This window comes from Schistocerca piceifrons, chromosome 2 (assembly GCF_021461385.2).
Source record: "Schistocerca piceifrons isolate TAMUIC-IGC-003096 chromosome 2, iqSchPice1.1, whole genome shotgun sequence".
Taxonomy (NCBI): Eukaryota; Metazoa; Arthropoda; class Insecta; order Orthoptera; family Acrididae; genus Schistocerca; species Schistocerca piceifrons.
In genome coordinates, this window is record NC_060139.1 from 902,248,110 (window position 1) to 902,266,465 (window position 18,356).

Here is an 18,356-nt window from a genome sequence, read left to right on the forward strand (position 1 = left end):
CAGAGAAAATTGCTAGCAAAACATGAAAATTTGTAGTCAACGTCCTCAACTTTTCATTTACTGGCGTGGATACTTCGAACAAATTTTGCGAGAAGAAATATCATCGTTTCACGCAAAACTGTGCCAAAAACGAGAACAAGTAGTAACGGAGAACGAACATAAGATTAGTAAAAACAAAATGTAAATTTAGGAAAATTCAAACTTCAGTTCTTTATTTCTTCTCAAGGTATCCTGATAAATCAACGAAAATCCGATCGCAGGAATACTTAGTGTGGTTGATAAACATTAATTTTTAAATTCTATTACTGCAATATATTGTAAATAAGAGAGGGGCTAGAAGCTATGCAACATTTAAAAAAGATCCTAAGTGTGTGATGGTGAACCTGCTGAGGACTGTCTGTAGTAGCGGCTGGAACGTCGATAGTTTTATCACATCATGTCGGGATCAAACACCCAGCAGAATTTTACTGGAAATGACTCCAAGTGTGAAAGGCTACGCTCCTACACTATCTGATTAAAAGTGCAGGACATCCGTATGTAATGCGTAGCTGGCCACCAGATATCACGAGAGTCGGACTCCCTAATATTATCAGCAGAAAAGCAGTAACAGCATACTGAGTTGATCAGAAGAGGTTAGTGACTTCGAACTTGGACTAGTTATTGGATCTCACCTGAGTAACAAATCCAGAAGGGACACTTAATCTCTTCTAAAGTTAAAGCTACTCGAGTCAATTGTCGGAGATATTATTGTGAAGTGGAAACGCGAAGGAACAAGCACGACTAAGCCAAGACCAGGCAGTTCCCATGGCTGACGGATAGGGACCGTCGAAAATTGGGACAATGGTTGTAAAATATCGCATGAAATCAGCAGAAGGAATCACTCGTGAGTTCAAAAATGTTACCGGCAGTCTAGCTAGCACAATGACAGAGAGTAAAATAATGGGGTAGAATGGTTCGTTAGCTTCTCGTAAGTAAAGCACTTCCGTAGTCAGTGCTAAGGGGCGCTACTGGACATTGGATGACCGAAAACGAGTGATTTGGGGTGATGAATCACACTATACCGTGTGGCAGTCCGATCGAATGGTTTGGTTTTGGCGAATTCTTGGATAACGTTGCCTATCACTAAGTGTAGAGCCAGCTGTGAACTAAGGAGGCGGTGGTGTTACCTATAAGAGTATTTTTTTACAGTTAGGGTTTGGTCCCGTTATTAACCTTAAGAAAACACTAAATTCGGAAGGATATGAACACATTTTAGCGAAATGTGCACTGCGAACAGTGAAGGAACAGTTCGGAGTCTATGAGTACTTGTATCAGAATGAAAATATACCCTACGATAAAACAGCAGCTGTGAAGACAGACGATAACATTCTTGAAATGGTTTGACTTGCCCAGAGTCCCGACCTAAGCCCAATGGAGCACCTTTTGGATAAGTTAGAAAGTCGACTTCGCTTCAGATCCCAGTGTCCATCATTCTCTGGACTCAGCTCTTGAGGAAGAATTCCTGCAAAGATTTTCAGACATCTCACTGAAAGTACGCCAGCAGAGGTCAAGCCATCATGAAGGCGAAGCGTGGGCTGGGCACACTCCATGTTAATGTTTACTAATAGGTGTGTGGAGACTTTTAGAACAGGTAGTGTACATAGCGTTGTAAGGTGTAGCGGTGTGAGTACTCACGACAGGTAGTAGATGCTGCCCGCGGTGAGCCCGATGAGCGCCGCTATGGCGGTGATTACCACCACGGACACGCGCAGCACCCACACCATCTCTCGCTCCGAGGCCTGAAACACGTAAAATGAACGTCCGACGAATACCTTCTCTTCTTACTTGTATTGCTGAAGCAATATAAGGAAGTCAGGTTAGAATCTAATGTTTCTCTCGTATCAACATCGCAAGAGGTTCAAATGGTTCAGCCGGCCGGAGTGGCCAAGCGGTTAAAGGCGCTACAGTCTGGATCAGAGCGACCGCTACGGTCGCAGGTTCGAGTCCTGGCTCGGACATGGATGTGTGTGATGTTCTTAGGTTAGTTAGGTTTAAGTAGTTCTAAGTTCTAGGGGACTTATGACCACAGCAGTTGAGTCCCATAGTGCTCAGAGCCATCAAATGGTTCAAATGGCTCTGAGCACTATGAGACTTAACATCTGAGGTCATCAGTCCCCTAGAACTTAGAACTACTTAAATCTAACTAACCTAAGGACATCATACACATCCATGCCCCAGACAGGATTCGAACCGGCGACCGTAACAGTGGCGCGGTTCCGGACTGAAGCGCCCAGAACCGTTCGGCCACCGCGGCCGGCATTGTCAGAGGTCATGCTGAAGATCATTTCTACAAGAAATGAGGAGTTAAGCTGTCAAGAGACTTGCTGTTTAATTTTCAAATTACTATTTTGTTGTTGTAGCTTTTGGGGGGAGGTAACGTGCGTGACAGGTACTTACCTGAGTCCTCAGGACTAGCTTGTAAATGTTTCTGGAGAACATGGAACTGGAAGCGAGAATGCTGGAATCTGCGGAGGCCATAATGGATGCTGATATTGCTCCAAGACCGAAGAACGCCACCCACTGTAACAAATAGGCAACACGTCATTACACCAGAAAGGAAATGCGTATCACTAAAAGATTAAATTTGAAGGTTATTGACAACATATGTTGACTGTCAAGGAAAGTTTGACGCCAGTGAGCGTTCATCGTCACCTTTGAAAGTCGTCCGCTATAAACATTTTTCGTACTAGGTACTCATACATGTATCAATGAGGACTTGAAAGTCTCAAAGAATAAACAGTCTTCCATCTCCTAGAGTAGCTTCACCCTTAGTTGAGAAGCACAAACGCATATTGTCAGCTCACTATTTACACTCTGAGATCAGTCAGCCAATAATAGTATTGCTTGGGGCGGATATCAGTCAGCGGGTCTCCGCATGCCTTGTAGGCCATATTTGTTTCCGCCTGAAGTTTTGAACTTCACTCTCGCTAACAAGGATACGAATGAACACGGTAACGGCTGGGTCACCGTTGCTCTTGTGCGTGGACCAAAAGTCGATAAAGTAAAAGGGCTAGATAATTTCAATTCACGTGATGTCATCGCTTATCGGACATTCCAGATTTGTGAAGTTTACAACAGAGATAAGGGTTCATCGTATTACATGTCGACTATGCCTTTGGATCTCAGGACCAGGAATCGTCGTAAAATAAATGAATCGGAATTTGTCTCAGTGTGGGTGAAAGGTGTCGACAACTGTAAAAAGATCACACTCGTTGGTGATCTGACTCATTATTATAGAAATTATTGGACACTCCGCTTTCCTGCTTGTTGGACATGCCGAACTACATGGTCCAACCACATTATGTGAACACCGTTTATGTTCGACGTCAACGTGCAACAACTACCCACAGAGGGCGCGTGGCGGCGCTAGCAGTGGAGCGTTTATGGAACGTATTGGAAGTACGAGGACAATAAGGCAGACGTTGTCGTAATGCAGAAACGGAGCGATTTACCTGACGTCGAAACGAACATGATCGTTGGCTTTCGGGCCAAGAGTGAAAGAAATTCCGAACGGCTAAGTCTGTAAACTGAACGCGCCATACCGCCATGGTTAAAATATATCGTGTGTAGGAAAATGACACTGTCCAAAACCGGCGCCGACCAACTGTGGTCCATCACAGAGGTGAACGACGGCTGCGGAGATGTGTATAGGCGAATGGACGTGCTTGTGTTGAGCAACTGGCCGCCCAATTGAATCAAGGGGCATCCGACCGTTCAGCGTTAGTTCATATGGGCCTCCGTAGCAGGTGTCTTGTTCATGCACCCATCTTCATCGGCGGCGAAGGCTGGAATTTGCACGCCAATACCACAACTAGGCATCCATTGAGTGGCGACAGGTGACCTTTTCAGATGAATCACGTCTTATGCTCCGTCGGATTGACGGCAGTTGGCGTGTGCAGCCCTGCAACAATTGTCGGAAGGGTGCAGGCCAGAGGAGGGTGTGTTATCATCGCACAGATGACCGCTGGCGTGTATAACTTGAAACGTCTTGAAAGCAATTACCGTACAACAGAGATGGTCTGTGGAACGTTTCCGTGGCATTACCTGGATGATCTTGTCTTTCTGGAAAGCACAATGGATCATCACAAGTATCATCTACCATTGGCGAACATGTCCACCCCTACATGCAGTTTCTTTTTCCTCTGTACGATGGCAACTACCAGCAGAAGAGTGCAACGTGTCACACAGCTCACAGTGCACGGGCGTGATTCGTACAGCACCTGGCTCAGTTTGCCATCCGTACCCCCTCCTGATCGCCATACTCCCCGACTTGAACCCAGTCGAGAATCTATGGGACCACCTCGCTCCGGCTGATCGCGCCACGGATCCTAAACCGAGAAACCCTTGCGCAACTGGCCGCTGCACTGGAATCGGAATGGCTCCATATCCCCCTCGCTAGCTTCCTGCATGTCTCGTAGCAGTCTGCGCTGCTAAAGGTGGTTAATCAGGTTCCTGAAAGGTACCGACGTTAATGTGACTGGACAGTGTATTATTAGTATATACGCTTGTCACTGAGTGGGCACACTAAGCGACATCGCCGAGGACTGTGCTGAAACGGTTACTTCTTGTGCTATCTTTGCATAATTATCCATTACGTTGTTTTCAGATTTACTCTCGCGGGATACTTTTGAACTGAGTTTCACGTGGTCAGTGTTAGTTTCTGCGTTAGGTTTGAAGATTTGCTTAGAACAACACGTTTACGAAGTATGCTGGAACGTGAACTTGAACTCGACGTGTATTTATTACTACGTACGATGTCAAACTGGAATGTCACGAATATACGATGTGCTTGTAGACTGGTGTACATGGGTAGTAACAGCAAGAGAATTATGGAAAAATCGACGAATGTAAAGGCAACTATTGAAGGGGAGAAAAGCCGCAGTGGAGTACTCACTGCAGTCAGGAAACCACAGGATTGCATTTTAAGAGAGCCATGTCCCAGCAACCTGGAGCAGGTACTACCCTAGACTGTGCAGATCCAATGGAGAACTCCAAAGACGATAACAGTCCAGTCGGAAAAAGAAAAGTCCTGAGTTTATTAATACCTGGTTTCCAGCTGTCAAGCAGGAGACCATCAGCCTTCCACCGTGAGACGGTAGATGAAGTGTACGAAACAACCCAAATGGAGAGCCACCCTCGAATTTAAAAAAAAAAAGTGACTTTTCGCCCCGGCAAGGTCGTATCTCGGTATAAATTTCATTTCAGTGAGCAGCGAGCCACTATCTGCAGTGAATAGAAGTCACGTCCCCACTGTAAGTAATTCGCAGACAGGGACGAAATGTTGGTATCAGTAACAAAATTCAAAAAGGCCGCACAAGTACGGAAAATTTAATAATGAATCCTGACTGCATTTAGAAACTATTTACGCGAGTACCTTTTCTTATAAATTGTCTCATGCATGATGTAGAATAGTAAGTTAAATTAATATTTCATTTAATTTAAGCTAATAATGATGTAACGTCAGCTACTGTCAATTTTACAAGGTAATTTTATTTTGAGTTACAATCGCGTACAGTTGTTACTGGTTTCTACGTTTGTGTCATCCTCAGATTGACTCGTATTGATATATTGCCTGCAGTGATCTTCTTCCACTGAGCATGCAGTTCCGAGGACTAAGAAAGACGACGTCTCCAGACGAGTCAAGAAGAACAACTGGCCTGATTGTCTATGCGTGACATAAAAGATGAAAACCAGTGAAGACTGTAGTCACTGATTGCGACCGTAACTGAAAATAAGTTGGGGGTGGGGGGCAACTTAAATTTCCTGTACATTACCTTAAGGATAGAAGACCGTAACCATAAATTTAAAATTTACCGAAAAGACACTTTCATCCCGGCTGCCTCCCAACATCATACAACCTACAAACTTGCAGCATTCCATCACATGATTCACCGTCTCCTTTCTATCCATATGTCCCAAGAAGATTTTGACCAGGGACTTGACACAATAGAAACAATAGCCATAAATAGTGAATTTGACCCTATACAATTGATAAAATGTTAGGTAATATGAAGAAACAGGCCAGGTCCCTACTGTCCCCAATGAAAAACACAGCAAACAGGAAAAGAAATGGTGCAGATTACGTTTTATAGGGAAAACATCAAATAGCGCAAGTAACATCTTGAGGGAAAATTGTTTCTCTGTGTTTTTCTATGTCCCTCAGATAATAGGGGGTTTCTTGTTCAATGCAAAAGACAAATAACCAGCTATCACAAAAAGTGGGGTTTATAAAATCACATGCCGGGAGTATCAGTCTTGCTACAGAGGACAGACGAGGAGGTCAATCTGTACCAAGCTTAAGGAACACCACAGAAACTGGAGACTGAGGAAGTCTGATTCAGCCTTTGTCTGAACAGTAATCACAAATACACAATAGATGTACAAGTCCTACACACAGAGGAAAAGGGGGCCAAACTCGGCCAACTAGAAATTTTAGAAATTAAAAAACAGACGTGTATATCCCCACACTTATTATTAAACGAGCAAACCCAATTCAATAATTCATCTCTTTTAGATGAAATTACAACTCCAGGATAGAAGCAAAACTTTGGACCCCTGTCCATCGTAGTTAAAAACTTTAGTCCGGTCATTGTAGTATAACTGATGAATGTGTAATAATGGATGTAAGTTATTTAAAAAAATTATCATTGATGTAAGTGTACATTAAGCTATGGATCGATACCTAAGAAGTTGAGATTATCTTTGCTTGTCACCAGGTTTATCTATGTATTTTCATCTTTGGGAATCAGTAATATACTTCAAAAAGGCCTTATAGCCCGAAACCTAGGTTATGCAATATAATTAATAATAAATTGTGAAACGAGGCTAAAAACGGCGTTTGTTTAGTTAATTGAAAATATGTTTGTCTTGTCCTCTAGATCTACATATACATCTAAACTCCGCAAAATCCTGGGAAGTCCTAGCCAGAGTACGTTCCATTTTACCACTTATTAGCACTTCATCCACTCAATTCCGAAGACTGCAAGAGCTGACAAGTGCGAGAATTGTCTCATAATCAGCTTAACAGCTTATGCATCCAAGTTGATGACAAAAATAGTATAAAGAAGAACTGAAAAGAAAACTGAGGATGTGATAGATGACGATCAGTTTGGCTTCAGGAAAAGTAAAGGTACGACAGAAGCAGTTCTCATGTTGCGATTGATAACGGAAACAAGACTAAAGAAAAATCAAGACACGTTCATAGGATTTGACGACCTCCAAAAAGCGTTCGACAATGTCAAATGGTGCAAGATGTTCGAAATTCTGGGAAAAATAGGGGTAAACTACAGTGAAAGACGGATAATATACAACTTGTACAAGAGCCGAGACGGAATAATAAGAGCGGAAGACCAAGAACGAAGTGCTCTGATTAAAAGAAGCAATGGTGGAAACAAAGGAAAGGTTCAAGAGTGGAATTAAATTTCAAGGTGAAAGGATAACAATGATAAGTTACGCTGATGACACTGCTCTCGTCAGCGACAGTGAAGAAGAATTACAGGATCTGCTGATGGTATGAACAGTCTAATGAGTACAGAATATGAATTGAGAGTAAACCGAAGAAAGACGAAAGTAATGAGAAGTAGGAGAAATTAGAACAGCGAGAAACTTAACATCAGGAATGGTGATAACGAAGTAGATGAACTTAACGAATTCTGAACCTAGGCAGCAAAACAACCCATGACGGATGCAACAAGGAGGACATAATAAGCAGACTAGCACTGTCAAAAACGGCATTCCTGGCAAAAAGAAGCTTCTTTGTATCAAAGGCAGGCCTTAATTTGGGGAAGAAATTTCTGAGAATGTACATTTGGAGCACATGGAAAGAAGAACTTGGGAAAATCGGAACAAAAGAGAATGAAAGAATTTTAAACGTGGTGCTACAGACGAATATTGAAAATTACGTGGGCTGATAAGCTATGGATTGAGGAGGTTTTTACAGAATCAGAGAAGAAAGGAGTATGTGAAAACACTGACAAGAAGAAGGGACAAGATGATAGGACATCTATTAAGACATCAGCATATAACTTCTCTGGTACTAGAAGGAGCTGTAGAGGGTAAAAACTGTAAAGGAAGACAGAGATTGAAATACATGCAGTAAATAATTTAAGAAGTTGGTTGCATGTGCTACTCTGAGATGAAGAGATCGGCTCAGGTGAGATTTCGTGGAGGGCCGCATAAAAAAAGGGGATTTCTTCTTGTTATATTGACCGAGGAACGCGGGAATAGCGAATGCTTAAATTCCTTTGTGCACGCTGTAATTAGTTTTCGGAGTCCCAACGGGAACGATGTGTGTGTGTTCTCACATACTGGGTGTTACAAAACGATACCTTCAATTTCCAAGGGTGTCCTAGAGGGGATTTTGAGGAACAGACAGAGAATGGAAACCCGTGTCCAAAACCGTCAGCCACCGATGCAGAAGAGCATTGCGATCATAGAAGGCGAGGCCTAGCTCCATCTTCTTCAGTGGTGATCGTGGCAATAGCCGGCCGGAGTGGCCGAGCGTTTCTAGGCGCTACAGTCTGGAACCGCGCGACCGCTACGGTCGCAGGTTCGAATCCTGCTTCGGGCATGGATGTGTGTAATGTCCTTAGGTTAGTTAGGTTTAAGTAGTTCTAAGTTCTAGGGGACTTATGACCACAGCAGTTGAGTCCCATAGTGCTCAGAGCCATTTGCACCATTTTTTTTATCGTGGCAATAAGTCGCGATCACTGAATAACAAACAACAGTGCGAGACGTTCCACCTGCGGTCCGTCGGCGTCACATTTGTTGCGAAGTGGTGGACTAGCAGCAGGCACCGTAACCTGTAACTTGGATGCTCTGTAGCGTCGTTAGATAACTTTTACGGACAAGTGTTCCTATCCTCGATTTGTCCCTCAAGACACCCTCTGCAACGTCTCGAAGTTCGTCGGTATCTTTTTGCCATATACTGTATATCTGGATTCCTCACTCAATGCTGGATCCTGAAAATGTAAGCACGCTTCGGCGGACTAGCTGGCGTCTGTCATCAGACGTTTGACAATTAAGGTTTCTAGTATCTTTGTGACGCTCTCCCGTGGATGAAATAAACCTGTGACCATAAATGCTGCTCCCTTTTTATACGTTCCTTAGATACAGTCGTGTGTTTAGCAATAACTACTCGTTGCGTAACAATATGGCATAATTAACGAAATTGAAGATAAACTGATTACAGAATTCTCCCGATTTGTCTTCCTGGACATTAAAGAGTTGTGAGCTAAGGTTCCGGTAGATGACAAGAACGAGAGTATTAAAAAAAACCTACTTAAGTGTAAGAAGATATCGAGGCATGAAGCGACTGTTTAGAGTTCCTGCGTCTTGTCACTGATTTTAACTGATTCTAGCTAAATGGAACGTATTACATCCATAAAAATGGGTTGGAAAAAGAATCGATCATTTCAGACGCTGTGACGCGTATCTTCATTAGTAGTTTAGAAGAGAACTTTTTAAAGTTTGACGATCCTTTTAATGAAAGAGGTAGTATATTATAAACCCTCTGTTGACAACATGTTGTAGTTCGTAAAATGAACTGAGACTGACTAGTAAATGTAGTGAGCTCTTCGAGAAAATTGACTTTACCCTAGCTCGAAAGCAATAAACGTATTCACTTTTGGGACGTAAAGGTATGAGGCAAGACGAATTACATGCCTTTAAGATCTTTAGAAAGTGAACAGAAACAGATGTTGTAATTCATAACCAGTTATGCCACCTGAGAATTTATAAAGAAGCTGCATTTAGAAATTAGATGCCAGTGAGTGCCAAAGAGAGACTGAATGTGTTAAATATTATAAACGACATAGCAATAGACAACGGATAAGAAACTGGAAACAAAAAGAGGAATTAGCTTACGATATAAAGATAGTTACCATATCGTATTTTGGGAAAATCTCAGATAAACTGCCGATTTATTTGTGCCATATAATGTGAAGTTCACATTCCACGCGAAAAACGTGGTCATATGTAGTTTAAAGCACGGGGCCGGAAGTAGGAAAAGTGAACTAGAACAAATAGTCGTATACAAAAAATTGGTGAGGTGCGAGCAGGACTCGGGATCTGAAGGTTCCGTAAAACTTAATTATCCATACAGGCACTTTATCTATCCCGGGAATCGAGAATCGAGACGATTTTTATGTTATCGACGAGATACTTGCAAGATATCGCTTCCCTAAATTTCTAGTCTTTTGAGAATATTTTAAATTTGAGTCGGATAACAAATGACAAAAGAAATTTTTCTTATGATATAGTTAGAAATTAACAATTTGCGGATTTGTCGCTTTATTTTTATTGTGAAACCTTGCTTCTTGCCAAATTTCGTGTTTCTAGGCCAACGCGAACTACGATACATGTTTTGCTGAATGAGTTTGCATCAAAATATGTGACATAAATGACCGTATCCTTTGATTTCATCGACTTAGAAGATTTCATTTTTTACACAGCCAGGAGATCGTAGACCTTAATATGTGACATAAGTTTCAACTTGATACATCTAAACTTTTCTGATAATGAGGGTTTTTAACAATCGGACAGACAGACAGACAGACGGACGGACGGACAACAAACTGATTCTATAAGGGTTCCGTTTTTATTGATTTAAATACAGAACTATAGTACAGTGAGCATCGTATGACGCGAGATATATAGAACACACAGGAAAATGTTTTCGACAAGGTACAAAGAACACACGGACGCTTTAAGACTGGGCAATTACGCTAAATCTGTCTTAGCGAAACACATGTACGAGACAGGCTACCTGCTACACGGTATTGAAGAGAATTTAGAAGTGGTGCAAGTAGCGAAGAAAGGAACTTGAAGAACTAGAAATATCAGTTCATCGAGATAGACTCGATAATGTTCTTAATGTATTCTTGGGAGAGAGCGGTAACGGATTCGTGAATCGTTTTTCTATTTAGCAGTAATACGAGAAGATTTTGTTCCTCGCGTCGCCAGTGACATCTCTGGAATACAGTGGAACCGTTATTGGCTCCGTGCAGTAAGTTGGAGCAGTGTACTTGTTTACAGAACAAGCCAGTGTACTGGAAGGCAGTTGGTGTGAAGTGTAGCAGATGCGATCGATGTTACCACTGTAGAAACGAACGGTTGTATGAAAAGGCAAAACAGAGAGTGAAGCGTTCCCGATTTTAAAGTAAGACGAGAACTTAATATTCGAATACTTTTATTTTATTTAACTTTTTTTCATGACTAGTTTGCGCTTTGTTAAGAGTGCGCGTCTGTGTGAAAGTTAAAACGCAGACAGCCAGATGGTCGAGCCTGACTCCCGAAATGCGTAACTGTTGTTTTGAGTGTTGTGCGCTAAATAACGATAACGATTACTTTCACAACCTCTACGTCAATTACTTAATGTGGATAGTACAACTATATTTCATAATATATCAGTACATGAACTCACATTACAATATTACGAGTTTTTGTAGAAGATTAAACAACAAACAGGTGATGTATAGGCATATAATTACAAATAGCCTGCTGCTTTTCTTTTTTCTATTGTACCATGTCTGTCTTAGAAATATTCGTTATTAAAGTGTTTCAGCACGTTTGGAGGCTTCCTGTATTACGTTTCGTGGACTCTCGCCTTTTTTTTTCACCGTTCTTCTTCTTCAGAGAATCCCAGTCAGCAAAGCTGTGTAAAGAGTTTCGCTCTAGTTGACTAGTTCCTTTAAAGAAATCACTATCATATTTTCTAAATACTTCTCCGCCATTTCTAATAGAAGTATTGCTGTAGATTCTCGAAAGTGATGTAAAAAAGAGATTTATGACAACAAGCGATCAAACGAGAATTGAAAGACTGCAGGATACAGACTGCCATGAAGAGGATGCATATAGAGGTAGTGGGATGTAAGATAAAGGACAGGAACATCACTGAATGAGTTATAAATTAAAGCAGGACTATTAGTTTGCTAACAAGTACCTGCGACTTTCTACATCTACATCTACATCCATACTCCGCAAGCCACCTGACGGTGTGTGGCGGAGGGTACCTTGAGTACCTCTATCGGTTCTCCCTTCTATTCCAGTCTCGTATTGCTCGTGGAAAGAACGATTGTCGGTATGCCTCTGTGTGGGCTCTGATACCTCTGATTTTATCCTCATGGTCTCTTCGCGAGATATACGTAGGAGGGAGCAATATACTGCTTGACTCCTCGGTGAAGGTATGTTTCGAAACTTCAACAAAATCCCGTACCGAGCTACTGAGCGTCTCTCCTGCAGAGTCTTCCACTGGAGTTTATCTATCATCTCCGTAACACTTTCGCGATTACTAAATGATTCTATAACGAAGTGCGCTGCTCTCCGTTGGATCTTCTCTATCTCTTCTATCAACCCTATCTGGTACGAATCCCACACTGGTGAGCAATATTCAAGCAGTGGGCGAACAAGTGTACTGTAACCTACTTCCTTTGTTTTCGGATTGCATTTCCTTAGGATTCTTCCAGTGAATCTCAGTCTGGCATCTGCTTTACCGACGATCAACTTTAAATGACCATTCCACTGTATATCACTCCTAATGCCTGCTTCCAGATAATTTATGGAATTAACTGCTTCCAGTTGCTGACCTGCTATATTGTAGCTAAATGATAAAGGATCTTTCTTTCTATGTATTCGCAACACATTACACTTGTCTACATTGAGATTCAATTGCCATTCCGTGCACCATGCGTCAATTCGCTGCAGATCCTCCTGCATTTCAGTACAATTTTCCATTGTTACAACCTCTCGATATACCACAGCTACATCCGCAAAAAGCCTCAGTGAACTTCCGACGTCATCCACAAGGTCATTTATGTATATTGTGAATAGCAACGGTCGTACGATACTCCCCTGCGGCACACCTGAAATCACTCTTACTTCGGAAGACTTCTCTCCATTGAGAATGTCATGCTGCGTTCTGTTATCTAGTAACTCTTCAAACCAATCACACAATTGGTCGGATAGTCCATATGCTCTTACTTTGTTCATTAAACGACAGTGGGGAACCTTATCGAACGCCTTGCGGAAGTCAAGAAACACGGCCTCTACCTGGGAACTCGTGTCTATGGCCCTCTGAGTGTCGTGGACGAATAGCGCGAGCTGGGTTTCACACGATCGTCTTTTTCGAAACCCATGCTGATTCCTACAGAGTAGATTTCTAGTATCCAGTAAAGTCATTAGACTCGAACATAATACGTGTTCTAAAATTCTACAACTGATCGACGTTAGAGATATAGGTCTATAGTTCTGAACATCTGTTCGACGTCCCTTCTTGAAAACGGGGATGACCTGTGCCCTTTTCCAATCCTTTGGAACGCTACGCTCTTCTAGAGACCCACGGTACACCGCTGCAAGAAGGGGGGCAAGTTCCTTCGCGTACTCTGTGTAAAATAGAACTGGTATCCCATCAGGTCCAGCGGCCTTTCCTCTTTTGAGCGATTTTAATTGTTTCTTTCTAGTTTCAATTAGCTGTTAGTTAAGTTCATACACTATTAAATACTAGAAATCTGCAGTTTTCATTGCTTCTGCATTACGATTAACTTTAGTGTTGATGTCTAAGGTTTTAAGCCAGAAGTATCTGAGAAAGTGTCAGTAAAGGCTAAAACGTCGCTGTACTCACGCTGGGTGTAAGGTACCGCAGTACCAGTGGCAGAACCAGCTCCTTATCCGCCGACGTAATGTTCCTGGCGACGTCTTCGACTGCTTGCCAATCTGTGAACAAGTACACAGCCTTCGTACAGTGAATGTTTCAATCAAACAACAAGCCACAAATTTCCATTCCTTAAATATTTCTTTTTATTTCGAACGTAAGTTATTAGTTAAATACTTTCACAGTCCTGGTCTCTAACATCGCTAATTAGGACGTATTTCACAATACTAAAAATACCCTAACCTTGACTTTGAACAGCGTTCTTATATTACGCTGATTCGATGGTGGACACCTGTCTCTCATGATCTTCTTAAGCAACAGGCAGTGTACAATTGTAATATCACCTTTTTTTAAAAATAATATTATAAAAATATATATATTTGTTTGCAGAGAGAGAGAGATTGATTTCTGATTGAGATTTTTATTTTAAGTCGTAACTGGTACCTGAATTTTTGGTTGCTGCCTCCTTGAATGATCAGCTTCTGCACAAGTTGTTGACGTATTGCAATTTGGAGGAAGTTACTGTTCTTTAAGGTTTAAAATACGACTGTGTTAGTTACTTGGCCGTATTGCGGATAGCTTTGAGCCCAAGTTTTCGTAGCTTTTCATACCTAAGGGACCACTGTTGTAAGTAAGTAAGATCAAACAGCAATCTACTTTTCGTGAGAAAAGGAGATTGCTTGACACACAAATTTCCTTCAAACTACACGTCCTGCTACATCAAAATTGGTCAGTGGAGTTCAGCACCATACTATTGTACAAGAACATAAACCAATTACTGTAATTAAGAAATTATGAGAGGTTGTTACTTATTGAGTGAAAACTATAGAGAATGCATTTCTTTTCCTGTATTTTAGTGAGCTTTGTACACTCACAATTCTGTCGATTGATAGACAGCAACGGCAATGAAGTTCCGCTCCTTTTCCAAAAACAAGATATTTCTAGTCTTCACTTCCAAAAATTTTGTACAAATAAATGTTTGGCAACTCTTACACATACTTCACTCGGTTTTATCACTAGAATATCAGTTTTCATTAAATATAACAATACGTTCTGAGCGACGGCCTAGCAACACGTCCTCTTTCCACAAGATACAAAATAACTGTCTTTTTTTTAATAAATTAATTTTTTTTTCAGAGTCCATACTCAAAGATTCTCTAATACTATCGTTGCGGGGATTGCGCGCTAAATAGTTTCTCGGTGTCCAGCTGCGCTTCACTTCAAGTACTTTTTGAATCACATTTACATTTTTGGTATTTACATACATTACTGAGCTTCTCAGAATAAAATCAGGCACAAATTAGCTAAAGAAAAAAAAAAGCAGTGAGGCACATATAACATTACACAATGAGGTGACAAAAACCAACGGATATTGATATCCACGTATAGAGAAGGCGGTAGAATCTCTTACACAAGGTATAAAGAGACAGTGCACTGGCGGAGCTGTCATTTGTTCTCAGATGACTCCTGTGAAAATGTTTCCGACGAGATTATGGCCGGAACACGGGAATTAACAGACTCTGAATGAGGAGTGGTAGTTGGAGATACGGACGTTCCACTTGGGAAATCTTCAGGAAATTCAGTATTTCAAGATCCACAAGGTCAAGAGTGTGCCGAGAATACCAAATTTCAGGCATTACCTCTCATCACTTAACGACCGAGGGCAGCAACGCTTGCGTACAGTTGTCAGTGCTAACGGACAAGCAGCACCGCGTGAATAGGCGCGTAAATCAATGTGGGACGTACAACGAACTTACCGCTACGTAAGTGTAGCGAAATTTGGCATTAATGGGTCATGGCAGAAGGCGGCCGACACGAGTATCTTTGCTAACAGCCCAATATCGACTGCAGCGCTTCTGCTTGTGGCCATATCGATTGGACTCTAGCCGACTGGAAAACCACGACCTGCTCAGATGAGTCCCGATTTCAGCTGGTAAGAGTCGATGGTAGGGTTGAGTGGGGAGCAGGCCCCAGAAGGTCATACACCCAAATTGTCAACAAGGCACCTTGCAATCTGATGGTGGCCCAATGACAGTGTAGACTATGTTTACATTCAATGGACTGGGTCCTCAGATCCAACTGAACCTATCATTGACCGGAAATGGTTACATTCGGCTACCTGAAGATCATTTTCAGCCATTCATGGAATTTATTTTCCCAAAAAAGATGGAATTTTAATGGATGACAAAGCGCAATGTCACGCGGCTACAGTTATTCACGATTGGTTGGACGAAGATTCTGTACATTTGGAGCGAATGATTTGGGCACTCATCAGATATTTTTAGACATAAACGAGAGGTTAATTGACGCACAAAATCCTGCACCACCGACACTGAGTCGATGCCACGTCGAGCTACTGCTGCTCTACGTCGGACAAAAGGAAGTCCGAGTCGATATTAAGAGGTATCCCATGACGTTTTTCACCTCAGTGTATTGCTCGAAATTTGAAGCAGAGCTGGCCGAGTGGCCGAGCGGTTCCAGGCGCTACAGTCTGGAGCCGCGCGACCGCTATGGTCGCAGGTTCGAATCCTGCCTCGGGCATGGATGTGTGTGATTTCCTTAGGTTAGTTAGGTGTAAGTAGTTCTAAGTTCTATAAGTCTGATGACCACAGAAGTTAAGTCCCATAGTGCTCAGAGCCATTTGAACCATTATTTGAAGCAGAATACTATTCACATCTTATTAACTCATTTTCTTTGATCTGTTAATACATAGAACTAGAGAACAAAATTTAAAATTATCACTAACGTTGAAACCGTGTGAATGGAACGGACGGAATGATGTTCGTCCGTTACAGTAAACCTTATTTTTGTTAAATTTCAAATTATTATACGAAACTGTGTATAATTACAAAACAAAGCATATTATATGGAATGCTTATTACATATGACTAACATAGGCTTTCATTAAACAGATATGTTAAAAACAGTAATACCAAAGGAAAAAAATTTATTTTACCAGTAGGCCTGGAAGGAGTTAGATGAAATCCGTCTTAAGATAATTAGATACATTATTACAAGACCGTATAGCCTGTCTAATTACTTCATTGTAATCAACAAGCAGTTAAGTTACATAAAAATCAAAGCATTTCCATGGGATTTCCTTGCTTAGAAAACGCACGCGACAGCGTAAAATGGTTCGAGTTCGAAATTATGAGGAAAAATACATGAGAAGGACGGATATTATGTAATAAGAGCAGAGGGGACAATAAGAGTGGAAGACCTACCTCATAATGCTCGGATTAGAAGGGACATAAGACAAGGTTGTAATATTTCACTCCTACGGTTCACTTTATGCGTCGGAGAAGCAATGACGGAAATAAACGAGATTCGGGATTTTAGTTCAGGGAGAAATTATGTCAGTGTCAATATTCACTGACTAACACGACTCATTACATGGAATCAACTGTTTAATTAGCACAGAAACTGAGTTGGGAGCAAACCGAATAAAGGCGATAATAATGAGGAGTAGTAGATAAGAGGCTAGTGTTAAAATTAACGTCAAAATTGGAAAACAAGAAGTAAACGAAGAGAAGGAATTCGGAAGAAAAATTACGATTGACGGGTGAAGCAAGGAGGACATAAAAAGTAGACTGGTAGAGGTGGAGATGACATTCCCAGCCGAGAGAATTCCTAGTATCAAAGATTGGCTTTAACTTGAGGGAGATATTTCACAGAATGTACGTTTGGAATAATGAGTTGTATGGAAGCGAAAAATGTTTGTCCTGTGGTACCGTAGAATATGTTGAAAATTAGGAAACGAACACGTGGAAAAACACTGAAAAAAAGAACGGGCAGGACGATAGCGCGTGTATTAAGACATCAGGAAATTACTAGCATGGTACTGAATGGAGTTGCGGAGGGTAAAATTAGTAGCGGAAGGCGGAGATTTGATGGCACGTAACAAGTAACTGGAGACGTGCACATTGGAAGCGTGTATTTGTCATCGCCATACTGGCGTATCACCCGGCGTGATGGTATGGGGTGCCATTGGTTACACATGTCGGTCACCTCTCGTTCGCATTGACGGCACTTTGAACAGTGGACGTTATATTTCAGATGTGTTACGACCCGTAGCTCTACCCTTCATTCGATCCCTGCAAAACCCTACATTTCAGCAGGATAATGCACGACCGCATGTTGCAGGTCCTGTACGGGTCTTTCTGGATACAGAAAATGTTCGACTGATGCCCTGGCCAGCACATTCTCCAGATCTCTCACCAATTGAAAACGTCTGGTCAATGGTGGCCGAGCAACTGGCTCGTCACAATGCGCCAGTCACTACTCTTGATGAACTGTGGTATCGTGTTGAAGCTGCACGGGCAGCTGTACCTGTACACGTCATCCAAGCTCTGACTCAAAGCTCAGGCGTATCAACGCCGTTATTACGGCCAGAGGTGGTTGTTCTGGATACTGACTTCTCAGGATCTATGCACCCAAATTGTGTGAAAATGCAATCACATGTCAGTTCTAGTATAATATATTTGTCCAATGAATACCCGTTTATCATCTGCATTTCTTCTTGGTGTAGCAATTCTAATGGCCAGTAGGGTACATCTTTTAATCACTAAAGGCGTAAGTGAGACCTTGGAATTTAATCCAGTTTAGGAACAAACTGGCCAAGAAGCAAATATAGCCCAATGGACCGCTTGCAAATCGTGATAATTACGAT

At 41.8% G+C, this 18,356-nt stretch overlaps 1 protein-coding gene across 1 annotated transcript in view; it reads right to left on the minus strand.

Annotated features, from left to right (window-relative positions):
- Positions 1-18,356, minus strand: part of LOC124775977 (high-affinity choline transporter 1-like) — a 400,765-nt gene that overhangs the window by 27,174 nt on the left and 355,235 nt on the right. The window contains exons 8-10 of the mRNA XM_047250817.1: positions 13,658-13,749; positions 2,437-2,559; positions 1,675-1,778 (exon numbers count right to left, since the gene is read on the minus strand). Coding sequence (XP_047106773.1) covers positions 1,675-1,778; positions 2,437-2,559; positions 13,658-13,749 — 319 coding nt within the window. The remainder of the gene's footprint in view (positions 1-1,674; positions 1,779-2,436; positions 2,560-13,657; positions 13,750-18,356) is intronic.